We start from the raw sequence: 17,379 nt of genomic DNA on the forward strand, positions 1-17,379 counted from the left end.
CGGCCGCCCGGGAAGATGCGGCTGCTGCCGGAATGGCTTCTCCTGTTCTTTGGCCCGTGGCTCCTGCGGAAGGTAAGGGCGGCGGGGCTGCAGCGCGCGCGAGCGCCGGGGTCCCGGGACGCGCAGGTCCCGGAGTGCGGGGGGGTTCCGTGCACCTGCCCCGTCCCCAGTTCGGCCGGTCCCAACTTTGCGCGGCAAAGGGGACGCGGACAGACAGACTTCTCCATTCAGGACTGGCGCTCGGTCAGCGCAAGTTGGCTAAGGGTTGAGGGGGCGCCGGGGGTGGTGGCCAGGCCAGGATCTGGCTCCTAGCGCGGCGGGGGAGGGGACAAAGCCCGGCCCGCGAGCGCCAGACGGAGCGGGAGTGTGAGACAGACAGACAAGCCAGCAGGGTGTCAGCCTTGCCGTCTTTACGCGCCAACCTCGCTTGCAGTCCTCGCTGTCTGTCTGTCCCTCTTCCTCCCACTCCCCACTCCCTGGCTCTCTATATCTCTTCTGTGCACATGTCACAATGCCAGGTGGTCACTGTGTTCTGAGCACACGCGCACACACGGACTCACACAGACACGGCTGAACTTGGCTACCCATCACATTTCCCGCGGAGACACCATCTCCCCTGCACCGCCTCACAGACACACCCCCCTCTCGCGGCCCGGCTGATGTGGGGGGACTGTCTGGAAGGGGAATCTCTCCTTCCTTCCCCGCCTTGCCCCACCCCCCTCGGCTGCCTCTTTTTCTTAAGGTTCCCAAGGACCTAGAGGCTAAGGAGACCAGACTTGATCTCCGCCCCCGCCCGTTGGAGCTGCATCGCGTTTACAAGGTGTAGACATTTGAGCTGGTGTGGAGTGGGTCGGGAGTGCACCTGTGTGTGTGTGTGTATGTGTGTGCGCGCGCGCGCGTGTCAGTCCGAGGAAGCCAAGCTTGGGTATCCAGTGCTAGGGCCCAAGGTGATGTGTGCACTGATGTGCTGATATGGTGTGGTGGTGCCGGCTTTGCATGGGTGAATGCAACTACCAGCTTTATTTGCAACTATCTACGTGTGCCCCATGTTTGGCTGGTCCTGGCCCCTGATCTCCTTCCACTAGCCTCCCCTACCCATAGCTTTCCTATTTCCTACACCCCAACTGTGACCCACCTGGTTTTAGGGCAGGCAGATGGCTTCCTTAACCCCCACTCACAGCACCCCAGTCCCCTGCAGAATCTAGAGAGGTACAATTCTCCCCCCAACATTTGGATAACACCTGCTCAGCCAAATCACACTCAACACCCCAGCAGGATAGGGGACTGCCCTAGTGAATCTGTTGATAGAGCTCTTGCTTCTCCCAAATCTGCCTGGTGACCTTGAGGGGCTGGAAGGCGGGCAGAGAAGCCCCCTCCACACTGCTTCCATTGGCAGAAGCTTCTTTTGGATTTGCTGCCCACCTCTGCCCTTAGAGGGCTGTGGGGAGGGGGGCTGTGCCCCACAAACCACCCACGTGTGTAGGCCTGGGATCAAGAGAAGATAGAGATGGTCCTCCTCCGGCCCTCCCTTCTGCTTCCTCCCATCAAATAAACAAACTCCCCTGTGGACAGATCTGGTTTAATTTCCTTTGCCCCCTGAAGGGGAATAAAACATCTGGAGACTTGAGGGAGTGTAAGCATGAGGATGTGAGCGATGGGAATCTATCTGTGTGTGTGTGAGATCTGCAGCTGTGGGGCCAGTGGTGGGGTCAGTGGATGAGACCCTATGTGCCCTTTAGTCCAGCTTGTGTGCATGTGAGAATCTGTGTGTACACACTGTGGGATGTGAATATATATAACTAGGGGAGGGGGTAGAGAAGTGTTTGTATGTCTGAGTACCCATCTCTATGTGCTTAGATGCACTGTGAATATGGTAAGTGAGCACCCCAAGGTGGATCTCTGGTGCATCTGTGTGCTTGGGCCCTGTATGTGTTGTACCTCTGGCTGTGAGTCTCTGGGGTTGATGAGCATGTCTGTGTCGTTGTGGTTTCGAATGCATTTGAGCCATGCTCAGGATGTATTCTTGCATCTGAATAGGTGCTCGTGTGTCTGTGCTCAGCGGTATCTCAGTACCAGGGGTGGGAGTGGGTGGAAAGTGAGGCTGACACTTGGTGAAAGCCTGGTGAGGGACAATTTACAGGTAGCTATTTGGGATACCCGAACCCTCAAACTCACAACCCTGTCTTCTTCCATCCTCTTCACTCCTTCCTCTTCCAGGAGCTCTCTGCCTCCTTCCTCTTGCCCCAAGATTCCCTTCTCTCCTTTCAGGGCCTGGGACTCCAGGCTTCCACTGCTCCTGGGTTCTGGCCTTTCCACCAGGGCTTCTTCAGGATCTTTCTAATACAGCCTCTGACTCCTCTTCCTCTCTGTCTCCCCAACTGCTTGCCAAAGCAGCTGCCTTCTGGGAGAAGCGGCAGGCGATCAATAGTCACTAATCACTAATCACTAATTACTAATTAGCTGGGGGAGGGCAGGGGTGGGGTCCTGTGGGACCATTCAGCTCTGTCCCACCTAAGAGAAGGACTACGCCTGAAACAAGTCTCTGTGAGCTGGCTGGCCCCAGCCCCACCGTTCCACCCCATCTTCCGCTCCATACCCCCCTTCAGCTAATCTCTGGCTGGGCCACTTAGGCACGTGCAGCCTGGGCTATGGCCCGGAGCTGCTGGTGGGGATTTGGGGGTAATCAGGGGCCGCAGCTGGGCTGTGAGTACAGGGGAGGGGACACTGTATGCCCCCTTGAACCAAAGCCAAGGCAATGGCAACCTCAATCCTGAATGGGAGGGGCACCCTATGGAAAGGAATATTTACAGGGTCAGAAGCTTAGGGAAGGGAAGGAGCCAGAGATCTAAGATAGGGTGAGTGGTGAAAAGGTGAGAAAATTGGGGGACAGAAACAAGGGAAATAGGGGTCAGTGGCGTCAGAGACAAGGTAGTTAGGAAGCTAAATAACCGTGGAAAGAGATAAAGTAAGTGCCAGGGCGCTTACAGGGGTCAGAGGTGGGGTAGATTGGCAAGGAGATGGGGAACTTTGGACAGAGCCAACTGAAGATGTGGGGGTGTCCATGAGGGGGCCAGGGTAACCAGAGGAAGGGTAACCGGGAGGAAACAGGGCTTGGGGGAAGGGTCCCAGGCCTTAAGCATTGCTGGGCACTGGGGAGCGTCGCGGGACGTTGTGTAGGCGCAGTCTGCGGGACAGCGGTGGAAGCAGGGAGCGCTGCCTCGAGCGCTGGAAATTGGCGAGTCTCCCCTTCTCCCCCGCCTGCCCCCCCCCCCCCCCCCGCCCACTCCCCCTCCGGCTCCGGCTTCGGGAAATTACATCCCCGCTCCGCGGCCCCCTCCCCCGCTACCGCGCCCCGAGCCGGCGCCTTTATAGGCACATTTATTGCAATAATAAAGTGAGGCGCGGGGCGGGGGGCGGGGGGTGGCCGTTCCCGGGGGGACCGCGCCGGCTCTAGGAAGCAGGGAAATAAAATAAAATAAAATCAAAATTCAGATAACGGTGAGCCTTGCGCTGCAGGCCGCGAGCAGGCGGGCAGGCGGGGCTGAGGGGGAGGGGGCGACCGGCCCAAGGGCAGAGGCTCTCCCACCAGCGGGTGCCCTCCCCCTCGAGCTGTCGTAGGGTCTGGACCTGTGCTTCATCTGCCTGGCCCCCTCCCATAGCCTGATCCTTCCAGGTCTTCTGTCTTTTCCGCTGACTTGTCTCCCATTCCTGTCCTCAGCTCCTGTCTCCATCTCTGTCTCCCACCTCCTCTCTTGTCCCCCATTTCCTATCCCAGTCCCCATTCGTATCCCCCATCCCCCTGATCTTGGCATCCATAGACATCACTATTTCTGCCCAATAACCTTTCGCCGTCCCCCATTTCTGTTGCCACCCCCTCTTGACCCCATCTCCATCTCCCAGTCCCAGCCCCAGCCCCATCCTCATCCCTTCCTGCCCCAATGTCTATTTCCCACTCACCACCCCTGTGCTCCCCCATCCCCATTTCAGTCTCCATCTCTTTCTGTCTCCCATCTTCATCCCCCTGGTTGCTGTCCCAGTTGTATCCACATCTGCACTCAGTGCTTGTCCACAATCCCTGATCCCCCCCAATGCCTGTCCTTGTACCACCCCCACCCTGCACCCTATATCTGTGCCTGCCCAGTCCCCAATCCCAGCCCTCCTCCATCCCAGCCCCACTACTTACTCCAACCTATCCTGTTCACCTCACCTCTGTCCTCACCCCCGCCTCTGTCCCTGGCTCAGCCAGACTCCAGGCTGCTCTACCCCGACCTGACTGCAGTGCCCTTGTCTTTTTCTAGGTGCCTGGTCTTAGTACACTCTTCTCTCCCCTTCCCCAACTCAGACCCTGGCCACTGTTCCATCTCCAAGCATAGGGTGCTGCCTCCTCCTCCTGCCCAAATCCTCAGTGGCCCGGCCTGACCCACACGTCAGGAAGGAAGCCACTGACTGGTCTAGAGGCCCTGGGGAGGTGTGCCCTGCAATGCGGCTGGGGGGCCGACAGGCTGATCCTCGCCCCCTTTCCCAGCAGTCCGATGTCACGCGAGGCCTCTCCCCCCAGTGGAATTTGTTTAGCAGCAAGAGGTGGCCTCAACTCCCCTCTGGTGCGTGGGCTGGGCTGCCTCAGGGGCAAAGCACTCCTTGGCATGACTCCCACCCCGCCTGGGCCTGGAGGAGTCTGATGGAGCCCCCCCTCAACGCCAGGCACCTTCGCTCCAAGCGCCAACAGCCGCACTAGCCTCTCCCCTCTGCAAATGTCACTGCACCCAATTAGCTTAATTAAACCAGTTCCAGAGCAAGGGGTCCCCCCCTTGGACAACACCCTGTTCCCACTCACAGCTGAAGAGGGGAAGGATACCACCATGGGCTGTGGGCAAAGAGGGGCTCCCTACCACCCTGCTTTCCCCTCACTCCTACCCCAATCCATGGTTGGAGACAGACAACCTAAGGGACAGAGGGAGAGAACTACAGTTAAAAAGAGAGACAGACAGAAAAGGAGAAAAACCGAACCACAGAAGGAGAAAATAGAGACAGAGACAGAGTGAAGAAGAGACTGAGAGACAAAAAGAGACTGAGAGAAGAGTCAGGGAGAGAGAGCTGGAGAAACAGGGAAAGAGCGAGGAGAGAGAGCAGGCGTGAGCAGGGAAGCCAGAGGGAGGGTTTTATTTTATTTTGTTCCATGTTCCCATTTCTCGGCTCGTTTGATCGGCAGACTCTTGCCCCTCCCTGTCCAAGCTCCCCCCAAGGTCACTTCAGCCACCCCTCCCAACTCTTTTTTCTCGGCTGTCTCTTGTGGTGGGTGGGGGGTGCAAGTGCCCAAAGCCGAGGGATTTGCCAGGATCAGAGAAGCAGGGACAGCAATTTGTCTGGGATCAGAGGGGAGGATGTCCCCTGTACCCCTCGCTGCCTGGCCAAATGTTGTCCCCTCCCCCAGCCCCTGCCTGGAAGGAGCTGCTAGACTGAACTGAGGCCCCCCACCCTCACCAGGTCCTGAGCTAGGTATGGGATATGAGGTGATGTGCTGGGGTGGGGCATTCAAGCATTTGGAGTCCCAGCAGCAGGCAATGGAGACTGATGGAAGGATGGACTCCCCCAGTAAAAAGCATTAGCTGGGCCCAGAGGGGTGAGAAGATTAGGAGTCTGAGTTCAAACAATCTCTGAAGGGCGGGGGCTTCAGCTTTACCCAGAAGCCTCACCCACCCCCCTCCACCAGCAGCTGCTCCTGGGCTGAGGCTCTGTCCTCCTCAAGTCCACCTGCGTGGGAGCTTGGCCCCTGTCTCCTGGGAGACCTCTCTCCTCTTCCCCTGTGGCCTAGGACCCCTTCTTCCACCCCCTTTCAGACCCACCCTCCAGGAGTTAGCTCTCAGCCTTGACCTGTCTGTCAGAGTCAATCAGTCTTGCTGCCCTTCGCCCCCATACCTAGGCTGGGAGGAGGGATGGATGGGAGGAGGAATGAGGGGGGCGATAAATATGTATGATGATCGGGTGGCGGCGGCATTAATAACCCGGGATCGCAGCGCTGCAGGGACCAGGCGGTAGAGATTTCTAGCCCAGCAGCCTGGCTCTGCCGTTCCTGTCCCCTATGGATACATGGTGTGTACACACTAGTATGTACAAACAGAGGGGGCACCCATGCTGCCAGGCCTCCTTACCTACACAGCGCTCAGCTTGCAGGCCAGTGTGGGACTCCTCCAGGGGGCTATTCATGTACAATGCACACACATATCCACCTCCCAAAGGGAACCCAGTGAGACCATACTTGTTAGAAAGAGCTTGACACAAGGACAGAGGATGATAGGAGCTCACACAGGAAAAGTAACACCTCCAGACAATCACACATTGCTGCCTTCAGACCAACATACACAGACATACAGCTAATCCAGGCACACAACATGGCAGTCACACAGACACAACTACCACAGACTGACACACATAGCTTCACTTAGACCAACACACACAGACACATATACGTTAGCCACTACAAACTGACAGGACATGCAACCACCACAGGTAAACATACTAAAACAACCATTATAGGCAGATATACACACCCACACAGCCTCCCAAGACTGACATACACAGGCATATAGCCACACACGCTCACACTCACACACACTCAAGAGACTGATACACATGTGCATTGCCACTCTAGCCAGATACACAAAGAAAGCCATCCCAAGCCACTCCAGCCAGACAGGAGATACACAACCACTCCAAGTAGACACACACACACAGAATCTCTCTAGATACACACACACACATACAGCCACCCCAGGCTGACAGACACACAGCCACCCCAGACTGACACACACAGTCCTCCCCCTCACACACATGCGTCGACCCACACTCAGTCAGGGCCACACCAAACAGCCCTGGCTAGCAGAGGCTGACTGACACTCTGAGACGCAGGGCTCCTCTCCCTCCCGCTCCCCTCGCTGGAACGGCGTCTCCATATTTCTTCCCTTCGCGCTCTCTCCTCTCCTTCATTCCCGGCCACCCCCCCACACCCGCCCCGGATAATTGATGGCCCGGGCCTGGCCCGGCTGCTCCCGCCTCTCGATCCATCTTGTACTTGCGCCCCGGCTGTCTCCCGAATCGGCCGCCACCTGAGACACGCAGAGGAGGGCAGGGGCGGGCAGGGGGCGGCTCCTGCGGCCCATTCTGAGTCCAGGGAAAGACCACCTAGCGGTTTCCATCCCTGTAGGAGCGCTGGGGCGGGCGGGGTGCTGGTGTAGGCCCTAGCCTCAACCCGGGGAGCCCAGACTCAACCGGTTTCCTGCGCCCCCTCCCAGCAGGGGAGTGGGGGAGAGGCCGGGTTGGAGGCTCTGTAATCTTGGCAGAAGCGCTGGGAGGACTTTAGCGCCTCATTTTTGATGCTGTTGACAGCGGCCATGGCCTCGCTTGTCCAATGTAGCTGCTCCCTGTCCCGCTACTCAGAACCACCTAAGGGCAAAGCTAGAAGAGATGGAGCCAGGTCAGCGCGCTGCTCCTTCATCACACCCACACTGGCTTTGGCTTTCTTGGCCTACAGTTGCAACTTTGTGAGAACGCAAGGATTCTAAGCGTTATTTCACAGATGTGGAAACTGAGGCCTAAATAAATGAAGTAACTTGAAAGGGGCCGATGTCGTCGTATTGGAATGCACATTCTCTGAACCATCTGCTGCAAACAGCGATTACATTTGGTCTCCTAGCAGCTGTGGAAAGGGGTTGGTGTGAGCAGGGCTTTGGCAGAATGGCCGGGGACAACCCCAGCATCTCGCTTTCCTCCTCTTTCTTCGTCCACAGGCCGCCAACGCCCACATGCAGGAGTCCCGGAGGCCGCAATACCTGGAGCTACGCCCCGCTGCGGCCGGAGGGAGCGCCCCTGGCCAGCAGCTCCCGGCTCCCAGCCCTCCCGACAGCTTAGGCACCGCCCGTGCCTGGAGCTGGGCCTGGCCTGCTAACCACACGGGGGCGCTGGCCCGGGCCGGGGCGCTGCCTGCGCAGCGCACCAAGCGGAAGCCGTCCATCAAAGCGGCCCGCACCAAGAAGATTTTCGGCTGGGGGGACTTCTACTTTCGGGTGCATACCCTCAAGTTCTCGCTGTTGGTTACCGGCAAGATAGTGGACCATGTAAACGGCACCTTTAGCGTGTACTTCCGCCACAACTCATCCAGCCTGGGCAACCTCAGCGTCAGCATCGTGCCTCCCTCCAAGCGTGTAGAGTTCGGGGGCGTCTGGCTGCCAGGGCCAGCCCCCCACCCTCTGCAGTCCACACTGGCCCTGGAGGGGGTGCTCCCGGGGTTGGGGCCGCCGCTGGGGATGGCGGCAGCGGCGGCTGGGCCAGGGCTAGGGGGCACCCTCGGGGGCGCGCTGGCAGGTCCACTCGGGGGTACGCTGGGAGTCCCTGGGGCCAAAGAGTCACGTGCTTTCAATTGCCACGTGGAGTATGAGAAGACAAACCGCGCGCGCAAGCACCGCCCGTGCCTGTACGACCCATCGCAGGTGTGCTTCACCGAGCACACGCAGAGCCAGGCCGCCTGGCTCTGTGCCAAACCCTTCAAAGTCATCTGCATCTTCGTCTCCTTCCTCAGTTTTGACTACAAACTGGTGCAGAAGGTGTGCCCAGACTATAACTTCCAGAGCGAGCACCCCTACTTTGGATAGCTCACTCCGCCCCGCCCCCCGCCGTGGCCCTCAGCTTTCCGCCAAATCCCGGCCTCCCTGGGTGGAGCCCCTACCCCTACCCCGCCGCTCCTGTGGTTGTGTCTACCCCATCCACTTGAGGGCGGAGAGGACAGCCCTCTTAGGGACCATCAGCTGGCGTGGGTCCCATTTTTCTTATGGGGAGGGTTCACGAGGCTGAAGATAGCTACTTCGGGTACACCTCAAAGTAGTGGGGAAGAGGGCAGCTCCAGAATAGGTAGGGCTTGGAGGCTGTCCCAGGTCCCTCTCGTCCCTACTTGGTTCCCTTTGCGCCCCTGGCGCTGGGCTGGGCGCTCCCTTTGCCCGCAGCTTTAATATAATAATGCTGGCCTGGCACCCTCATCCCACCCTGACTTTCTTACCCTCAGGCGCTTGTCTTCTCGCTTCACCTTATTTCCGCCTCTTCTCCCCACCCCCAGAAGACTGGCTCTTTATAAACCCCAGCCTATACGCACCCGTCCCCTTCCTGCCCGGCTGTACGCCTGTCCTCCTGTCCCTGCAAGCTCCAGGGCGGAGGCGATGTCCTCTGCCCGCCTCTCTCCCGTCCTCGCAGTCCAGCTCCACCTGCCCGTTTCTGGCTGCTTCCTGCCGGTGATACTTTTTTTCTACGCCAAACAGTCGGGAACGGGAATAAAATAAAGTGAAATCCAATATGCATTTGTGTGAGACCTTTGCAGGGACGAGGGGGGAGGTATGGGCTTCTGTCTGGCAGAGACCTGGCCGGAACCCCCTCCCTCGGCGTTTCGTGGGGAAACTGAGGCAAAGACTGACATAGCTATGATATCCAAGACCGGATTAACAGTAACAGGAGGGGACCTTTGGGGTAAGATCCCTGCCTGAGGGAAGGGATTCTCCTCCCTGAAGTAAAGGAAGTGAAGCTGTAGCATAGAGAATGAAAGTTAGACCTTGGAGGGACTGCCAGTGGACGATTTGGAAGAAACCAGTCTAGAGGCGAAGGAGTAAGGCCTTGAATGAGATGGAGATGCAGGGACAGCGTAGGCCGAGCGCTGACAACCTGCTAAGCTCTGCCGGGCGGGAGGCAGGCGGCAGGTGGGGGGGCAAGGGGACGGTGTTTGCAGCATCTGGAGTCATCGATCTTCCTTTTCCTTCCTAATTTCGTGGGCGCTGAGTTTGCAGACGGATGAGGGAGAGAGGGAGGGAGGCTTGGGATGAAGGGATGGGGGAAGGGACGAGCGCGGGTTTGGAGGGCGGGGCCGCGTCGCCGCCGCCGGCTGCAAGCAAACGCGGCCCGCTTCAGCCAGCTGCCCACCCTCCCCACCTCCGCCTCCAGCTCCCTCCTGCAGCCGCCGCCGCTGCTAATTTTATCCGCCCCCAACCCTGGCCGGGGCGTTAATTGGCTGCGGCTTCATTAGCAGCTCTCAAGCTCAGCCGCCCCCCTCCCCTTGGGACCCCTGGAAGGGGCGGGGGAGGGAGGGGGGGGTTCGGACAAGCTGAGGCACAGAGCAACTCTTCGCCTTCGTTCGGCTAGAGTCCCAGGTCAAAGTACCGACTCGGAGAGGGCCCTGTTCTCCAGGGAATTACACACTGGCTCGAGCTGGAAACTGAGTCAGAGGTAGGTCCGACCCAGACAACCCTGGGAGTGAGAAATCGAGTAAACAGAAAGTAATTATCTTCTGAATGGATAGATGGATGGGTGGATGGATGAATGAATTTATTAATTAATGCATGATCCACAGGATAAACTGCAAGGAGGAGGGAGGTGGGAAGCAGTTCTGATCAGAGATCAGATGAAAGAGAGGAACCTAGGATTCTCCTAACACCAGACCAACTGCTGCAAAGACCTGAGAAAACCTGAGACTAGAACGAGAGGAAAGGAGGTTAGGGCTAAGGGGTTTTACTTCTGAGGCCTGGCATAAGAGCCAGGATGACATGACTGAAACTCGCAAGCTAGCCTCTCTGGGCTGGGTTGTTGCAAAGTGCAACAAGTACGAAACAGACCCCCAATCTGCTCAGGGATGTCAGGGGAGGAAGAGGAGAAGATGACCATGGAGGGGACAGATTTGTGAAGAGGAGGAAGAGGGGGAAGACAGTCCATCACAGAGCATGTTTACATTCAAAGTCTCATTTAATCCCCAGGACATACTATTTTATTATTGCTTTACAAGTGAGGAAATTGAGGCCCAGATAGGCTAACTTGTTAGTCCACTGCGAAAATTAAAACCAAGTTCTCTTGCTCTTCTACACCAGGGTGCTTCCAGTACAGCGTAACTATCTTGTCCAGCTGGGAGTCTTTGTATCTCCCCGAGTACCTAATAATGCTATATATTCAGCAGGCACCCAATAAATCCTTATTGTCTTGGCAACCAACAGGAAAAGACCGTCCTTGAAAGGCTTCAGAAAAGTGAGCGAACAAGGTTCACGGGATTTTTTCTCTTTCCGGCAAGGGTCGTTGGCCCTAAGGCTACAGAAGGGGAAGTGAGGTGAGAAAATCGGGAAAGAACTACAATTCCCAAAAGGCCACCTCACACATGCGTAGGTTCCTCCCGTTAGTCCTGTGGCTTCCGCGCATGCGCTCTCGGATAGGTCGCTCAACGCCCCCCTTTTCCCGGCTGCTCCAGGCTAGAGTTGGTGGCTGGACCTCCTGCGACCTCGGGCTGTGATGCTGCCTTTCTCTTTCCTCTGGGCGGCCCGGGTAAGATTCCAGGGCTCCGGATGCCGGGTGACGAGTGTAAAGGAAGCTCCCCTCCTGTTCCAATTCCCATTCACAAAAGCAGGGGTTCCCCCGACTTTGCCACGCACGTGTTCTGGGGCTTCGGGGAGCGGAGGAGAAACTAGGTAATCCCTGAGATCCCAGGGCGCCCGCAGGATGAACTGGGGTCTCTTCCCCACATTCCTGCGAGCAGACGCCCGAGAGTCGTGACGTCCATTACACGTGGCGTTAGTGGAAGGACCGAGCGGGATGCCCTGCGGACCCTGTTGGGGTGAGCAAGAGGAGTTTCCGACCTGTACCCGAGAGCTGAGACTTTCTTACCGTCTCTGAGCGTTGCAGATGAGGCAACGTGGCCCCAGTGTTTGCCTCAGGGGACTCGTAGCTGTGTGGGCCCTAGAAGGACAGGGTGGGGGTACAGGAGACAGGATGTGGGTTCTGGCTTCTCTGCTAGCAGACAGTCCCCACACCTCCTCCTCAAGGACTGCTAAAGGCCTGTTCCTCCACCTCCTTTACTCTGGAAACTGGCTTTACAACGTGTGGCTTTAATTCTGCCAACTCAGCGTCTTCCCACCTGACTTGGGCCATCAGTTTATGGAGGACCCATAGGAAGCCCTGTTTTATTCTGGAACCTCACTGACCCTTTAGTGAGTTCCAGTGACATGGGCTTTTTTTTTTTTTTTTTTTTTTTTTTTAGGATTTGGGTGAAGATTTACAGAGTAAATTCACTTTTCATACAGCAGTTCACATATACTTTGTCTCATGTCATTGACCAAAATTTACAATGCAGCAGCTCCCCTCCCACTTCCTCCCCATAGCTACCTCCTCCCAGTGTCCATCCCTTCATACTCTTCGAGAGGCCCAATGTCTGCCAACCCTGTATATGATCTTGGATACACTCTCCATTTAGACATACATAATTGTTTAGCTTGTTCACCCATCTATCCGTCCCTATACCCATGTTTGCTTTCATTAACAACTCAGTATTGTATTTACAAAGGGGTTCATATTTGTTGTTTGTACTGCCCATGTAACTCTCTCTGTCTTTCTCTGACATGGGCTTTTTGAAGACAAACTTTACCCTATGGCTTTAAAGAGTAGTTTATGGGAGGAGGCTCTGAGATGAGGTAAATGGACTGAATCTGAGCCACCCCCTGGACCTTGATCTCAGCCTTGGCTCTAGAGCTGGCTTTTGGAGGTGGAGGTAGACATGGTAAGAAGTGGAGCAAACTGACTAGACAACAACTGGCTGCTGAGTTTGGAACCAGAGAGGCCAATAGGTATGGCTGAGGGTGGTTTGTCTGGACCCTTTTTATTTAATGCTTTTTCTGTCCCCAGTCTCTGCAGAGATGCGGTCAGCTGGTCAGGATGGCTGTACGGGCCCAGCACAGTAAGACAGCCCAGACCCGGACTGGGGAAGCAGCCAGGGGTTGGACAGGCCGAGAGAGCCTGTCAGACAGTGACCCTGAGATGTGGGAGCTACTGCAGAGGGAGAAGAACAGGCAGTGTCGTGGCCTGGAGCTCATTGCCTCAGAGGTGGGGCCTCAGGGAGGTGACAGGGTGGGCTACCCTGGGTGCAGGAGGAAACAGGTCATCTTACTGATATTTCTCTAGGTCTCCCTTTGAGATTCAAGGCCTTAACTCCCTCTCTCCTTACTGTTGTCTCCTGAAGCAAAAGCAAGGCCAGTTCAGGGTATGGGTGGAGGCATTAGGGAGCTTCCATAGCCTTCTGGTCTGGTCCTTCCCTCCCTCAAAAGAAAAGAAGGGCCAGGAAGTGCAGATCAAATGGACCTGTGGCCTTGTTGGAGACACACCCACAGTGGGTCTCTGAGGATGCTGCCTCTCACCCTGCCCCGGGACTAGCAAAGAACCCTGAGTGAAGATACCCTTTGGAGTCCAGCTTCGCTCTGCATCTTGGGGCTCTGGCAGGGAAAGGGTGTTGCGGTCCATGGGAAGGGGCTTTTTATACCTTCTGAACAAGAACGCTGACACTGCCCCCCCCCCACCCCAGAACTTCTGCAGCCGAGCTGCGCTGGAGGCCCTGGGGTCCTGTCTGAACAACAAGTACTCGGAGGGTTATCCTGGCAAGAGGTGAGGGCTAGGCACCAGCGGGCTGGAGGGTAGCATCAGGGATGGTGTTTCCAACATGGGAAACCTACCTATATCCTTCCAGTGTATATAGAGAAGTGGCCTTCCCAGTGCTTTGCTGTTGCAAGGGGCATGGTAGCACCCTTTCTCTGTACCCTTATGTGACCCCCTCCTATGGCAGATATTACGGGGGAGCAGAGGTAGTGGATGAGATTGAGCTGCTGTGTCAGCGCCGGGCCTTGGAGGCCTTTGACCTGGATCCTGCGCAGTGGGGAGTCAATGTCCAGCCCTATTCGGGGTCCCCAGCCAATCTGGCCGCCTACACAGCCCTTCTGCAGCCCCACGACCGAATCATGGGGCTGGACCTGCCTGACGGGGGCCAGTGAGTGTGTTTGGGGTGGGTGATGGGCTTGGCAGACAGTAAGGGTGTGGGAAAGGAGTCATTTATTGAACACCTACTGTGTGCCGTGCAGATGGAACAGGCCACTCCTGCCCTGCAGGTTACAGTGGATGAGGAAACTGTCTCCAGTAACACCATTGCCCACCACAGAGCGGGCCAAGCAATTGGGTGTTGTGGGGTGGGGTCGTGCTAAGAACAATGTTCCAGGGAATGGGGGCCTTTGGAGCTTGGTGGGAAGGGAGTGGTTAAGTCTGGGGGTTATTCCGCTCTCAGTCCGCCTGCCTTCTTCCGCCTTCCCAGTCTCACCCACGGCTATATGTCCGATGTCAAGCGGATCTCTGCCACATCCATCTTCTTTGAATCCATGCCCTACAAGCTGAATGTGAGTGCCCTGGAGTATAGGGAGGGGCTGCTTAGGCCCTGGTGGCTCTCCTCTGGGGAATGTGTAGTACCGGTGTCCCTTGGCGTGAAGAGGGAGAGGGAGTTGCCCTCTTTCTTCTCATGGCTTTAGCTATTTGTCTGTTCAGCCCAAAACTGGCCTCATTGACTATGACCAACTGGCACTGACAGCCCGGCTTTTCCGACCACGACTCATTATTGCTGGTACCAGTGCCTATGCGCGTCTCATTGACTATGCCCGAATGAGAGAGGTTGGTAGAGGACACTCCCCTAGGGTGGAGGGAGATTTGGGAGGAGGAGCTGTTTTGGGTAGGCCTGTTGATGCCCTCCCCAGGCTGAGACCTGTCTCTGTACCTGCCCCAGGTGTGTGATGAGGTCAGAGCACACCTACTGGCAGACATGGCCCACATCAGTGGCCTGGTGGCTGCCAAGGTGATCCCCTCACCTTTCAAGCATGCGGATGTTGTCACCACCACCACTCACAAGACCCTTCGAGGGGCCAGGTCAGACTCCCTGAGGCCAGGCCTTGTGTTTCCCTGCCTTCATGCCCTTCCCCTGGGGCATTGCCGGGCTGGATCTGAGGGGAATTCATTCCTGCCTGCAGTCCTGAAGACCTCTATCAAGACAGTTTTCCTTGGTCCATGGTGGCCATTCCCTAGCAGGGGACTTGGGATGGGATTGAGTGGCTGAACTCTCCCATCACTGGAATCTAGCACACAGACAACAAAACTGAGGGAACTTCTGAGAGCTTTCGGGGGTCCTGGCCAGCCAGCTTTCTCTACCCCTTGCCCTTTCCTTTCATCTTAGATTCTGACCACCCACCTCCCACACAGGTCAGGACTCATCTTCTACCGGAAAGGGGTGCAGGCTGTGGACCCCAAGTCTGGTCGGGAGATCCCATACACATTTGAGGACCGAATCAACTTTGCTGTGTTCCCATCACTGCAGGGTGGCCCCCATAACCATGCCATTGCTGCAGTAGCTGTGGCCCTAAAGCAGGTTGGAGTTGCACTTACCAAGGCGGGTGGAGGGGTGGTTAGCCTGGAAGATTGGGCCCCTGCACCTTGCTAACTGAAGTTGGGGCTGGTGGAAGGAAGGAGTCAGGATGTGGTGGGTCAAGGTTGGATCCAGGCCTGGTCACAGGTGCTGTTCTTCCATCCCCAGGCCTGTACCCCCATGTTTCGGGAGTATTCCCTACAGGTTCTGAGAAATGCTCGGGCCATGGCCGACGCCCTGCTAGAGCGAGGCTACTCATTGGTGTCTGGTAAGCCAGGGGGGATGGTAAGGGCCTTTCTAGCTTCTGGCAGAGATCCAGGACTCACTGCTCCCTGCTTACCGTCCCCCCTTAGGTGGTACCGACAACCACCTGGTACTGGTAGACCTGCGGCCCAAGGGTCTAGATGGAGCTCGGGCTGAGCGGGTGTTGGAGCTTGTATCAATCACTGCCAACAAGAACACTTGTCCTGGAGACCGAAGTGCCATCACACCCGGGGGCCTACGGCTAGGTGAGACCCTGGCGCTTGTGGAGGGAAGGGACCCCACATTGATGGCTGCCAGGTAGGCTTGGGGCTTTTTAATCCTCCCTCTCTGCCTCCCTCCCAGGGGCCCCAGCCTTGACCTCCAGACAGTTCCGGGAGGATGACTTCCGGAGAGTTGTAGACTTTATAGATGAAGGTGTCACCATTGGCTTGGAGGTGAAGAGTAAGACTGGTAAGTGAGCAGCAGCCTCCTGAGCCAGCTGCACTTTACACTCCCCAGCTGCCCTCTCCCCTGGGTGCCTAACTTCTTTGCCTAGAGTCTCACTACTTTTTTTTCTCACCCTTCTCTATAGCCAGGCTGCAAGATTTCAAATCCTTCCTGATTAATGACCCAGAAACAAGGCAGCGGCTGGCCGACCTCAGACAACGGGTAGAGCAGTTTGCCAGAGCCTTCCCCATGCCTGGATTTGATGAGCGCTGAAGGCACCTGGGCTGTGAGGCCCACAGATTGGAAGTTCCTCTCCCTACCCCATGCTGGGCCAGTGGAGGGAAAAGCTTATCTTCCTAGTTTTTGATGGGGGTGAGAAGGCCTCTGACTTAGAGGAAAAGTCAAGTACATTACATTCCATTCCCCTTCCAAAATTCATAGCTGAGAAGACTTTTTTTTTGTAGCAAGACTTAGAAGACCCTGACTCGGTCATTATCTCAGTGTTACAGGCTCCCTGCTCTTGGGGAGAGGGAGGTTTACCCTTCTGAGCCAGAGGAGGGGGTGGGTAGGCCTCCTCCTTCCTGTTTTTACCTAATAAAATGCGAACCCACCCTGAGTTTCTCTTACTGTGGGAGGAGTCCCCTGGGCCAGTTAGTGATTTGTCTTCCTCAGTGTATTGCTCCCTTCCCTTCCCTCCCACCTCTGCCACCACAAGGACCCCCCGGGGGCTGCGGCCTCCTCTCTCAGTCTCTGATCATATCCAACACCAGACGTGATTAGCAGGCGCAGCAAATTCAATTTGTTAAATGAAATTGTATTTTGCCCACGGCTGCTTCTGTTTGATCCCTGGGGACAGTGGGAGCAGGGGAGGGGTGAGGAACAGCAGGGGGAGGCCTAGGTGCAAGGGGGAGGAGATACCTATCCATGAGGGAGGCAGCCCAGCAGGCCTAGACACCAGGGTGAACAAACTGCCACTCCCAAGACCAGGTACCCCATCCACCAGAGGCTGGGCAAGCCCAGTCCAGTCAGAGCAGCACCGCCCCTGGGCCAGTGCCTGGAGTCTGGGCTAATACGGGATCTGCCACGTCGCTTGGCACTCAGGCCCCTGCTCTCTCCTGGCTCACGTTGGCCACGCTCTACACGTAGCCCAGATCACACCCTGCAGAGACTAAGAGTGGGGAGGAGGGAACTGACTGGCTTGGGTTGTGTTGATTGCTTCTTCCTGCCTTCCCTACACCCTTCCCTCCCCCAGTGAGACTGAAGCTGAGGGTCAGAGGCGCTTCCGCTGCTGGGAGCAAGGGAGGAGTATGGGGTTGGAGTGCCTCCCCTCTGCGTGGGAAACTGGCCTATGTAAGCAGAGTTGGATGGAGTGGCCAGAGTGGTGCCCTGGAGGGCTGAGAGTGGCTGCATGTGGAAAAAATGACTGGGACGACGGGCTGCGGTTTACACTCGGC

At 56.8% G+C, this 17,379-nt stretch overlaps 2 protein-coding genes across 2 annotated transcripts; both read left to right on the forward strand.

Moving 5' to 3' along the window:
- Positions 1–15: 15 nt before the first annotated feature.
- On the forward strand, positions 16–8,645 carry NXPH4 (neurexophilin 4). The gene is made up of 2 exons (XM_007950013.1): positions 16–72; positions 7,785–8,645. Exons 1-2 carry the CDS (start codon positions 16–18, stop codon positions 8,643–8,645), a joined length of 918 nt encoding a protein of 305 aa, XP_007948204.1.
- A 2,659-nt stretch (positions 8,646–11,304) lies between these two features.
- Positions 11,305–16,198, forward strand: SHMT2 (serine hydroxymethyltransferase 2). Its single transcript, XM_007950014.2, has 12 exons — positions 11,305–11,337; positions 12,691–12,888; positions 13,364–13,443; positions 13,622–13,822; positions 14,141–14,222; positions 14,368–14,490; positions 14,603–14,742; positions 15,073–15,238; positions 15,404–15,503; positions 15,589–15,744; positions 15,842–15,949; positions 16,071–16,198. Exons 1-12 carry the CDS (start codon positions 11,305–11,307, stop codon positions 16,196–16,198), a joined length of 1,515 nt encoding a protein of 504 aa, XP_007948205.1.
- The last annotated feature ends 1,181 nt before the right edge of the window (positions 16,199–17,379 follow it).

The sequence above is a fragment of the Orycteropus afer genome, unplaced genomic scaffold (genome assembly GCF_000298275.1).
Source record: "Orycteropus afer afer isolate SDZICR_OR568_19922 unplaced genomic scaffold, OryAfe1.0 scaffold00261, whole genome shotgun sequence".
Taxonomy (NCBI): domain Eukaryota; kingdom Metazoa; phylum Chordata; class Mammalia; order Tubulidentata; family Orycteropodidae; genus Orycteropus; species Orycteropus afer.